At 36.6% G+C, this 12,781-nt stretch overlaps 1 protein-coding gene across 2 annotated transcripts in view; it reads left to right on the forward strand.

Annotated features, from left to right (window-relative positions):
• Positions 1-4,991, forward strand: part of PCDH17 (protocadherin 17) — a 93,644-nt gene extending 88,653 nt beyond the window's left edge. For both annotated transcript variants that reach the window (XM_071740495.1, XM_071740504.1), the window contains one exon: positions 372-4,991. In XM_071740495.1, coding sequence (XP_071596596.1) covers positions 372-1,054 — 683 coding nt within the window. In that variant the 3' untranslated portion in view covers positions 1,055-4,991. The remainder of the gene's footprint in view (positions 1-371) is intronic.
• The last annotated feature ends 7,790 nt before the right edge of the window (positions 4,992-12,781 follow it).

Genomic DNA, 12,781 nt, shown 5'->3' on the forward strand with positions numbered 1-12,781 from the left:
TGAGTTCCTTAAGTACTGTTCACTCTTTTCTAGGATGAGTTTTACAGAACAAAGCCTAACAGATTTCTGCAACAGATTAGTTTACAGATGAAGCTCAATTCCACTGGGAATGGTTCTCTAATGACCCCTTTATACTTCCATCGGGCTGTGTGAATGCTTTAATGCCTAGAGAACAGACTTAAATAAATCTTTTGTCTCAACTAGCAGGTTTATGCAAACCTTCTAAAATATTTTAATTATAGCTTCTTTTTCTCCATAATTAAGGAACCAGATGTCAATTAAGACCATCACGTGTTGATGGTAGCCTATCTATTAGTTTAAAGAAATCCACTTATAATTAGAGTGTTTTCTCTTTCTTCTTTGTTTTGCAGAGCAAGAAGAATGTGTTAACTGCACAGATGAATGCAGAGTGCTTGGTCATTCTGACAGGTGTTGGATGCCACAGTTCCCTGCAGCCAGTCAGGCTGAGAATGCAGATTATCGCACAAATCTCTTTGTACCCACAGTTGAAGCTAATGTTGAGACTGAGACATACGAAACTGTGAATCCCACTGGGAAAAAGACTTTTTGTACATTTGGGAAAGACAAGAGAGAGCACACTATTCTCATTGCCAATGTTAAACCTTACTTAAAAGCCAAACGTGCCCTGAGTCCTCTGCTTCAGGAGGTTCCCTCAGCATCGAGCAGCCCAACCAAGACATGCATTGAGCCTTGCACCTCAACAAAAGGACCACTGGATGGTTGTGAAGTGAAATCAGGAGCCTTGGCTGAACCAAGCAGCCAGTACTTGTCAACTGACAGTCAGTATCTATCGCCCAGTAAACAGTCAAAAGACGCTCCCTTCATGGCATCAGATCAGATGGCTAGGGCCTTTGCAGAAGTGCATTCCCGAGCGAGCCGAGACTCGAGTGAGATGGACTCTGTTCTGGAGCAGTTAGACCGCTCGGCCCGGGATCTAGGCAGGGAGTCGGTGGATGCCGAGGAAGTTGTGAGAGAAATAGACAAGCTCTTGCAGGACTGTCGGGGAAGCGACCCTGTGGCCGTCAGAAAGTGAGGGGGAAAATAAGGACAGGATGGCAGTTATGCACCTCTTCTGCTGATTAGAAGTAAATAAATAAATAAATCCCCTGGTTGTAACAGATTTACAGGAGTGAAGGAAGACCAATGCTGCTTTAAGGCTTTTAGTGAACATCTGAAGTGCCCACAAGTATGTTCTTTTCACTGCTCTTTCTTTTTGACAGATAACACTGGTTTCATTTTGACCAAACTTTCATTAGGACAAAGTCGAGTACACTGAGAACAAAACGAAAGAAGGAAAGACGGTGCCATTTTGACAATCTCATAGGAAGGTGTGAGAAAGGTGGAGTGGAAATACATCTGATACTTTAAGACTGTCCTCAATAGCTGATGCTGACTTTACTGTTTACGTATAAACCCCAAGAAAAACAGGGTTGAATAATTCTGATCTGTGGTGGATTTCCAGCAGTCACCACAGGCTTCTACTGAAAGTCGTAAGAAAAAGTTCTTGTAGTAGTCCAAGTGACACCAAACATTAACATTCATTTGTGGTGAACATTTATGTACAAAGTTATCTGCCACAAATATGAAAGAAAAAAAAAAAAAAAACCAAAACCACAAAACAAAACAAGAAAACAACAACAACAAAAAAAAAACATTGCAGATCATTATTCAACAAAACATATTCTGACCATTAGTAAAACACTTCATATTAAGGTTAAATGTAAAATTATATAGTCCATCTTGTCCTGCACACACATAAGCTGATTCACTTGATAAAAAAAGAAGAAACAAGATTTTAATATCTATTTAGCATTTTAGTGTCCAACAAAACTATAAATAGTTAGTGGTAAGTTTAAAAAAAATGAAGTAAAATAAAGTTTGAAAAAAAATACGGTTTACCTTTAAGGGTAATACACAGAAGAAATTAACATTATTAACACTTTTTTACTCATTTGTGGACACTAAAATAGCTCAGGAAAGTGAAAATGTCTTAGACATCCACAAAAATCACATGATCATTTAAATGTGCAAATGTAAGAAGATTCAGTGTGTTTACATCAAATGACATATTTTTATTGATTTATTGCAGATTCAGTGCATATGAGCCAAATTGTTGAGTGTATAAGAGCTATATTGTGTATTTTATTAAATTAATATATAGTTGTGTTGCAAAAATATTTGGGCTTATATTGTAAATGGCAAGTGTTGCCTCAGTAGCTGTCGAACTCTATGAGTTTTGTTTTTTCCTGCTTCCTTTTCCCCATGGATTGTGGGAAGCAGCGCCTCAGAGCAAAGTCTCTTGTTTAATGTATGGTCTACGAAGTACTGCAGTACATAATCTGTTCAAAATGTGTTTGAGTGAGCTGATGGAGCTAACCGAACGGCCTACAAGTACATCCATCAGTCATGGTTATGTGCAAGTCCTTGTAGAAGCTTCTCTTGCAAACTCATGTTTAATAACAAAAATTACGCTTGAACCAACATCTGGAACCTCCTTGGTTTTTTTTTTTCCCCCAAACACATGCAGCCAGCCTGTTTAATGTAGGGTATTTGACTTCCTAAGGGATGCCACCATTTTGAAAGTTTTGCTATTAAGTTCACAGAGTCAAAAAACACATCAGTGCCATTGTGGCATGGACAGTATTTTATCTGATTATTTAGACTGTGCAATTGCTTACTGCAGTTCTAGATATACACTGTTTATTTGGGGGGATGATTTTATTTTTATTTTTATTTGTTCTGAAAAGTGTAGAATAATTTGGGATACAGATTCTAGTTTTTTATTATTTTTCTAAGGGTGTTTTTATTGCATTTGAAAAAAATCAAAATTGCCTTTAGGTGGAATTTTAAAAGATACCCCCACTCAAAATGAACTTGCATGGAATAAGAAGCAGAAAAATAAAATGTTTAGCTCAGGATTTGTCCCTTACATACTTCAGATACTCTGTTGGCAATACCAGTGTGATGCATCATTTAAAAATGGTGTAATGAGTTTATTACATTTAACCTGTACTATACAAGCATGTACAAAAGAGGTTGGCAATCTCAAATCCAATAAAGCCATAGTGTTCATCAGTTCAACAAAGTCAATCCAACAGCCTGTTTGGACGTTGGGATTGCTGTTAAAGGATGACTTTAGCTAGTCAGTCCTACAATGAATTGTCTTTGGTAGACAACCATTCTGACAGTTTGCTTTTAGCTCCTCCTGTTAAGAAAGTCCACAATCACATGTAAAAAAAAAAAGGACCTTGTACATGTTTTATCAAGCTACTCTCCATGTTTTGGACAATTTATGTATCTAAAATGTGGTGTTGTCTGTGTTATAAGATTTCTTTAATTTTTTTTTTCTGGCCAGGAGACCCAAGATTGGTTTTGCTTGATAGCTTGATAGCTTGAAATTCCATAGTGGAAAGGATTTCTCATTGTTTTATCAGTCTCTTATACGTATTTTCATGGTGCCCATCACTTTAATGTCTGTGCACCAAGTCTGTAGCTCTGCCAGTGAGATCCATTATTCAGCAAAATCTAAGCCAGTATGTAAATGCAGTCAAGTGATGGAGATTTGTGTATTTTAGAAATTATTTTAACACTGAGTAACCAATTGTACAATTCATTGTATGTTTCTGAAGACAGAAAACCACAACATTCTGAGAAAGGGCTGTGCCAATGTAAGAGGAATTTACCTTAAGGCTCTCTGTCACTAGTGATTTACTAGCTTTAGCTGTTTAACACATTATCTGTATTTAGTAGTTATTATTTATTTACCACTCTGAGGTAAGTCAGAATTCATGACTCACAGCTTTATAGAAGAGTTTAGAAAATCTTGCTTTTATTTAATTTGGCTGACAGCTGCCTTTTGTTGTTAGATCTCTGGCATACTGCTTCCAATAAGGATATCCCAGGCTGAAAAATATTTTTCACAATTTACAGTAGTTATATAATGAACCAATAAACCTCAGAATTTATACAATGTGAGTTTTGCTGGTTCAGTCAAAATTAACATGCTTGTGTGTGACGGAAGTAACTACACACAAAAGGATTGAAAAAAAGTGTTATTTCTCCATGGTATTTCTACTATCATCACTGGAAGAAGAGGCAGCAATGAAAGATAAAGTTTATGAGTTATTTCTCTCATTCCTTATGTACATGTTTTATTAGTCTGAAATAAAATATCTGTCACATGTTTATAATGAGAATGGCTGAGTTAAGGGAGGCGAGTTAAAGGAGGTGAGTTAAGTAACTAATAAAATTGTACTGTACACTGTGAACAGTGAAAAAGGCATTCAATATGTTTATTTTTTTTATTAATGAAAGCCAACAACTGGGAGTTCCTTTAACAACTGGCTGATCAAATCAGGATTCAAAATCAGACCTTTTCTTTCCTGTGTTTTTTCTTGGCATACTAATCAGGAAAGAGATTCTTCTGAGCAGTGATTTGCCACTTGAGAATACAGGTTTCCCAGTCCAAGTTACCCCTAGCAGTCAAATATTACTCATAGTGAAGCAGAGTACAAAATTCAAATAAACTTCCAAGATGATTGCTGTCTAAAGGAAGGGAAATTGCTGAGGTCAAGAAGGAGTCTGAAGCCTAGCATAATATACACCCACTCACTATTGTTTAATTACTTTCTTTTGACATCAGGCAGTTATTACTGCATTAATTCAAATGGGAGTTTTGGCTATCAAGATTTGTTGATTTGAAGTGTAATTGAATGAAACCTGATAAAAGGTTTTTGACTTCTCTGGCCCAATTGTGATGCAGGTTGGTATTTGCATTTATCAGCCCCTGTCTCCCCATATGGCTCAAAGTTGCACCAATGACTGGTGAATGACACAAAAAAAAAAAAAAAAAAATCCAAACAAAAGCAGCATACATTGTATGGATTATCTCAACCGCTATTGTTTAATGGCTGTGTTTAATGTGACCTATCTGGAAAATGAGGACTACGAATAAAAAGCAATTACTAATAGTGGTGTTTCCTGCTTTTGCATTCATTAACACAGAAGAAATGTGTTAAACACTGCATACCACAGGGAGCCTGATGGTAATTACTTTGGAAAAGCAACTTGTGGCAATGCGGCTGTTACAGCTAGTTATCAGTTTGCCAAAAAAATGACAGTTCTTGCTTCATTTATTAGAAATGTGTAACCGTTTTCTCTCAACAGGAAGGTGGTAAAGAGATTTCATCAAGCTGGGTAGGTTTATCTTTTAAGCAGCTGATGTGCTGAATCCCTACAGGCTGTTATTTGTTCATAGAAAACCAGAGCTGAATAAAGGATAATTTGTTTTAGTACAGTGGTGTAAGTTCACCAAAAGCATTATAAATGAGGGTGCAAGTTCTCAAAGACTGTCAGCCCAACATCAAAGCACTGCTTGAGTATACAAGAAAAAAAGTCTGAAGAATGCAAAGAGTTTGGTTTGGTTTGGTTGGCTGTTGTTTTTATTTTAAAACAAAAATATGACGCAGTTCCATGTCTGGTTGTTTGAGTGCTTTGTTATAATTTAACATTTACAATTACCTGTTTGTTTTTTGTTCTCTTTGAGGACTGTGATCAGTATCTCAGAGTGAGGGTGTGAGGTCAGAGTGACCCTTTTTGTCTGCTCCTGTGTGATTGACAACATATCATATAGCTAAAAGCCTCCAAACTGCTTTGGGATGTTTTTAGGTTTTGGAGGCTTTTGTTTTGGTTTGGGTTGTTTGTGTCAGGTTATTTTTTTTCTTAGTTGTTTTTTTGTTTTGTTTTTTTAACTAATAAATAAGTAAATATGCATTGCTTTTGGCAGTCAGACAGCATATTAGTTTGTTCTGAATACTACACGTATTATGAAGATATATCCTAGTCCTGCAGGCAGAATTACCTTTTACCCATAGCATGTTTTCTGCAAGTTTGTCAGAGACAAAACCAGCCTGCATCTAATTAGCTGGCTATCTTAGGCACAGAAAACCCCTATTGTTTCCTTCCTTTTTCCCTGCTACATATATTTGTCTTTCTACAGGCTGAATTCCAAAATCTAGCAAGCTACTGTCTGTGCAAAGCCCTGCCAGAATGTACCTTATGCTGCTGAAGGCCTCATTGGACATGGGATGTTGCTGTCTTGCTGTCTTCAACTGTGTGTAATTCAGAGCTTGGCTGGATCCACAGTATATGCAAAACAAGTCATAAACTATCCTGGCTTTTCTTTACCCAGAATACAGTCATTGATTTCTCATTTGGAAAGTGGCCAGTCTGTCAGACAGAGATTCTTAGATCTCCTTTAAGCCAACTACGTATAACTGCTTCAGGGTGTTCACTCATGGGATAAATACCCTATCCTTATGCTTTATTGAGTCTAAGACATGAAAGCAGCTGAAAGCTTATTTCTTCAGTTACTAATGTTTCCCTAAAGATGAAATTTCTTCAGTAGGAAGAAGGGACAGCTCTCTGCTCTACATATAGCTTGATTTTTGAAAGGTCACCTCAGTATCAGTGACGCATGTAGAAATGGATCAGGAAATTAATGAGCCATCTAAGAATTTTCTGAGATGTATATTTCATAATGCATATGTTATGACTCAGGGAAGAGAGCACAGTATCTTGGTTTATTTATTGCTGATGGTTCCTGATAATGCCTGGTTCACGAAAACATTTAGTTCGAGTTTTGAGGAAATTTTTTTTCTCAGATTTGGAGACAAATACCTCTTTTTATTTTTATTTTATTCCTAAATATATTCTAGTTATATTGTGGGCCCTTTGTTTGTTTCAAGAAATTAAAATAGTGTTCTGGCATGATTTCTTCCCTTAGGTTATTTAGGCTAGAGATAATACTTATTATTTGAACAAGACTCTAAAACGTCCATAAACATTCTATAATTTATCTTGGTAAGAAGCAGATGGGTAGACATGGCTTGAAACACAGATTATTGACCTACTGAGAAATGGAATAATTGAAATGCCATTTCTGAAAACATATGGTACTTAGTGCCTTGAACAATAAGTATAAGGAAATCTTATTAAAGTGCACCTACTGAACTGCTGCCAGAGAACTAGGGGATCAGTCAGTTATTCTCAACTTTTTCCAAGTTAAATCAACATTAAAGTTGCATCTGGAAAACAGCTGATTGCTAGTACAATGCAGAAAATAAATTTATAATATGTTTGCAAGACGAAATATTCCTTAGCAAATTTGCAATTACATTTTGTAATAGCTGCAAATTTTCCATCATTTTAGGGGCAATCACACACAGAACTCTCTTCAGTGGTTTGATTTGAAAGTGCCCCCCCCAAAAAATGGATTACTCTACTGACATCAGTGTTAAAATGGAAACAACCTATCTGTCTGACCAACAGAAAATGACATTTATCTATTTTATTTATTACTGCCTTTAGGAAAATGTTCCATTAATGTACTATTTTAACCCTTTTACAACAGACATCTTTTGCAATGCTGCATGCTATAGAATTTCCTTTTTACTAGTCAGCACTCCATCCTTTCTTTACATACATTTAAAATACCTTTGCAAATTTATCTCATGTAGAGAATTTACAGCAGATTCCTTATCTGTCTTCAAAGATGTTTAACACTTCATACCACATAGTTAAAAATATCAATCATAATATTTTTATTTTATTATTTTAAAATTTTATCATATTTATGTTAGTAAAATACATTAAACCAATATTTCCCCAATTAAAACACATCTCTCTATGGACAAATTCTTCGTTCACAATTGTGAGTTCATTGGGAGATGTTATGAGGAGTATCATACATAGTAAATGAGTCAGCTGTAAAACAGGATGTTTCCTTAATAATGAAACATATAGCTATTTCATCTTTAGCAAAGCTGATTTCTTTTAGGATTTTTTAGACTGAAATAATGAGGTGAAAAAAAAAAGTCTGATATGTATATTCTGGATAACTAACTACTGCATTTAATATTTCCTAGCTATAATATAGTTCATAGCAATGTATTTCATTATGAGTACATGTTTATAGACTGTCGTGGACCAGATAAGAAATTGTATTTACTCTGAATATACTTCAAGTTTCTATGCTTAAAGCCATATTGGCTATAGCAATAATTTTCTATTCTCTTGTGTCTCATTCTAAATTGAGAACAAAATTAATATAAGCCACTGCTATATCATTTCATAAGGATTTGTATAATGCCAAGTGAATACAGTAAATACAGCAGAAAAGAATACATGTGAAACTATTTTAATAATATTATAACACCATTGAAATATAAGAGATTTAGAATAGAGATTAGCAACTCTTAATAAGCCCTTATCATCGACCACAAGATAAGCTGCTTAAAAACAGTGAGGCTTTACCTCAGTTCAAAATCTGTAGTAAAGGGAAGCTCAAGAATAAGGACACTGCCCAGGCTCTGGGCTTTTTTTGTGCTATTTTCTTCTAGAAATTATTCCAGAAGTTGTTAACTGTGATTTCATATTAACTTTTGCACTTCCATCCACCAATCTATCTGTGTAAGTTAACCAGGCTCCCTGGTGTACATGAGCGCTCTGCCACTTGGTGCTTCCATGCTACCTTAGCAAAATCTGTTTTGTTGGCTCATTTAGGGATTCGTTGTGGATAGGAGGTGGATTTGTTTAGTTGGCTTAATCTTCTGGTACATGTCAAAGTATGACACAGCAATCTTTTAAAAGGAAACCTTTTAAAAAGGTACCCTTGAAAAATAGTCTCCAGAACCCAAAAGAAAAAAATACAGGATAAATGGCAAATATAGCCTTGATCACGGTAACTTTACCCTCCACAACTCAGTTGAATAATGGTGTTGGTGACTATAAGTACACCACCACTCTAAATACACCTGTTCCAGTGTAGTAGGAGAGAGGAATGGATGATCTAAAAACCCAGATAAAGACTGTAGAATGCTAGTAAGTGCATTCAGTGCTTTTACTCCCAAAGAAATCACCTTTTTAAAAAGATTAATTCTCCAGCACTTATAATGCTACAGACCTAAGTTACTGTGTTTGGCAACAGGAAAAAAGGTAGAGGAAGGAAAAGAATATGTTGCATTGGGACCCTCAAATAAAGTTGAGGTTGTGCCATCTGGAGAAGTGAAGGCTCTGGGAAGACCTTATAATGGCTTTCCAGTACCTGAAGGGGGCCTACAGAACTACAGATGGGGACTGCTTACAAGGGTGTGTAGTGATAGGACAAGGAGTAACAACTTTAAACTTGAAGAGGGGGGGTTTAGACTTGATATTAGGAAGAAATTGTCTAGTATAAGGATGGTGAGACACTGGCCCAGGGAGTTTGTGGGTGGTCCCACCCTGGAAGTGTTCAAGGCCAGGTTGGATGGTGCTTTGGTCAACCTGGTCTAGTGGGAGGTGACCCTGCCCATGCAGGGGGGTTGGAACTGTGTGATGTCTATGGTGTCTTCCGAGCCAAAGCATTTTATGATTCTTACTACTTCTTATCCCTTTAGTAGAGGAGAAATGTAATGAAAAGTAGGAACAATTGGAGGACATTTGAATCCAGTACTCTTGTTCAAAAAGCTTTCACAGAGATTTGCCAAGCTTAATTTTCCAACAATGTAAACCTGAGACAGCTTTGCTGATAACCAGTAATTCCACTAGTCTAAGGTGCAGTTCACATCACCTCCTGCCTGGAAGGAGTTCAAGATTCTATATGCAATGACAACACTAAACTGTGAGGAGCCACCAGCTACTGCTGCCAAATCTTGAATCCCATAGCTTGTAAATGGATGCCAGCTCTCCTAATTTGCTTTCTTTATTTCTTTCATCCTGAGTGTTTGTAAGAAACACTAGAAAATGCTAGTCCACATTTCCAAGCCTTGAAGGGTGGTTTGGAGAAAGACCAATGCTTGTTCAATCCATGTGTTGGTTTGTACAAAATGAATTTTTGCAGACAGATAAAATTCAGTTAGAATTGTATTTGAAGAACCATGTATTTACTTAGTTTGGGGATTTCTTTTATTATTATTTTTGTTTCATTTTATAAATAATGCAGAAAATCTTCAACAATGAGGCTAAGAGAATAATTTCTAACAGCAGCATAAGTAGTAATCACAACCACCAGTCCAGACTGAGGATTTTATTTGGCATAACACATACAACTATGTAACAATTATGTAAAAACATAAGTTATTATGAGTGGCAATTAATATACTGTGTTACCAGCCAACTCTAAGCACTTTTCTCAGCATCCTTAGCTTTAAAGACTTCATCAGAGTGCTGGTAAAATGTATACTAGATTCAGTAAAGCACATCAGCAGCCCTGGGATTTCTTTCTAGTGGTGACTAACATTACCATCTACAATATTAGTTGCAGTCCTACTGGATTTTATTTGTGCTGGAATCTCGCTACTTAAAAAGAAAAAAGAAAAAAACCCCACAACAGTGTAATTGCTGATTTACCACCACTGCTTAATCTAATTTAGTTCTTAATGGTCCATTTGCATAGCAGAATTTGCATTTTATGTCACAGCAAATGTTATGACTCCACCTGCCTTAGTTCATATAATATATCAGAAAGGAGAAACAATGGTAAATGCAAAGAAGTGACAGATTACTTACCTTTACTAAAACAACTTAAATATTGGAGAGGAAGGGAGTACACGTGTACCATCTTTGCAAGTGAACCAGAAGTGCACCAGCCCTCCCCATGTCCCCCAGTTTCATCCTCAGTTTCCATTTCATTGGGTTTCTACAGCTCAGAAGAATTAATTTTCAAATGTGCTGCTATCACATGCCAGTATCCTCATAAAATTTTATTCATTGTGAGGACTGTGACAGAGAATGTGCAAAGATATATGCAGTTATATAGTGCCTTATCAAGATGTAATATCACTAAACATAACTATCTTGCCCTTGAGTTGGGCCTAATCCAGACACTAGAGATCACAAATTACAAGATATTACACCCTGCCCACAGTAAGGTGACCAAAATAATAACAGATTAAGGATAACTTTTGATCGATGGTTTATACGTATTTAATGAAATTTTTACGCTTCCTTCAAGGCTCAAATCCTGTGGGTGACAGCTGTCATTTTAAAGGTGACTCATTACACTAATTTACAGAGTCCCTTAACAGATTGAAAGGTCTTTGTTTCTCAGGGAACGCTGTCAGGTTTTTATTTGCAGAGCTTTTAATAATTTTAACAAAACTTATACACATCCATCAATTACTCTATTCAGTGATGTTAATAATACAGCAGTCTGAGAATGAAAAAGAACACTTTCCTTTTCTTGAAACCATTTTTCCATCAAGAGTGGAATAGTGGAACAAACATACTTTTGAAGTCCTGCTTTCTTCCAGAGAAATACGTACCAGTGCATTGGGTGTGTCTGAGATGGAGTTAGTTTTCCTCACAGCATCCCTCAAAGTACTTTTCTTTGCAGTAGTAGCTAGAAAGGTGTTGATAACTCAGCAGTGTTTTAGCTATGGTTGAACAGTGCTCATACAGCATCAAGGCTGTATCTCCAATGTCCCCCCTCACCCAGTGAGCTGGGGATGAGCAAGATCTTGGGAGGGCACCCAGCCAGACCAACCGTCCCAAATATTTTTTTTTGGATTTGCTTTGTCATATGATGTCTGATCAGCAATAAAACCTAGAGAGAAAGGAGGTGGTCAGGGGAGGGGGGGGGCAGGATGGCATTTGGTATTACTACATTTGTCTTCTGGAGCAGCCACTACAAACACTGAATCACAGCTCCCCTGGAAGTGGCTGGATATTGCCTGCCAATGGGAAGCAGAGAATAAATCCTTTGTTTTCATTTGCTTCTGCACATGGACCCTGCTTTTGCTTTCTTAAACTGCCTTTATGTTGACCCATGAGGTATTTTCCATCTTATTTTCCTTCCCCTCTGTCCTGCTGAGGAGGGGATTGATAGAGCACCCCGGTGGGCACCTGATGTCCAAAGACTACCCACCACAACAAGTATTTATAATAATAGCAAATTTTATTTTCATAATACACAGGGCTTTTTTCCTCTCCTCCCATGCTACAGTGAAGCTATAAATCATTAAAGCATACAACAGATAAAACATGACAAGCTAGAATCACATGAATAATTAAAACTAAAGTCACTGTGCAGAACTGATAATTTTGGTCAGGTACAGAATAAGGTCCTTCACTGTGGTGCTTTTTCTGGGCCTGATAGCAAGCACTTCAAGCTCCCAAAGCTTCAGAATAGAGACAGCAGATGTACGTGTAGCAGTAGATATGGTGGCTCTGCCTCATGACTAAAACACAGCTCATTCATTCGTTATAGGTCCCAGTTCCCTTATGTAAATCAGATTTTTTTTTGAAATTATATTACAGGACATCTACATAGCAGATAGTCTTTATCAAGCAGTGACGCTGTGGTTTTGATGAGGGGGTGGGGAAGGTGAGATATACAATGCCCACTATCATCATAAATCTGAGCATCTAAGGCAAAACTTTTTAGCAAAAAACTATAAATTTTTTTTGTAAAAATATTTTCGAAGCATCTTGCATTTCTATTAATTTTAGAATTGGAGGTTGCTTTTTTTCATTCTAGTTCTTACTAAAAAAATAAAATAGCCGTGATCCCTGGTAAAGTAACAAATTAACTGCACCTTAGTAACAGAGCCCTCCCAGCTTTCAAAGAAGCTGCATTTTTGAGAACTCTCGTTGAAGATTTTGGTGTCATCAGGCAGTTCTTAGTACTATTTAATATCATTAAAATAGAATTTGAAGACCCTAGAGAAGGAATCGCAGCTTCTTTTGAAGCACTACCAATAAATTGTACAATATTTTCTATTGC

This window comes from Heliangelus exortis, chromosome 1 (genome assembly GCF_036169615.1).
Source record: "Heliangelus exortis chromosome 1, bHelExo1.hap1, whole genome shotgun sequence".
Classification (NCBI taxonomy): domain Eukaryota; kingdom Metazoa; phylum Chordata; class Aves; order Apodiformes; family Trochilidae; genus Heliangelus; species Heliangelus exortis.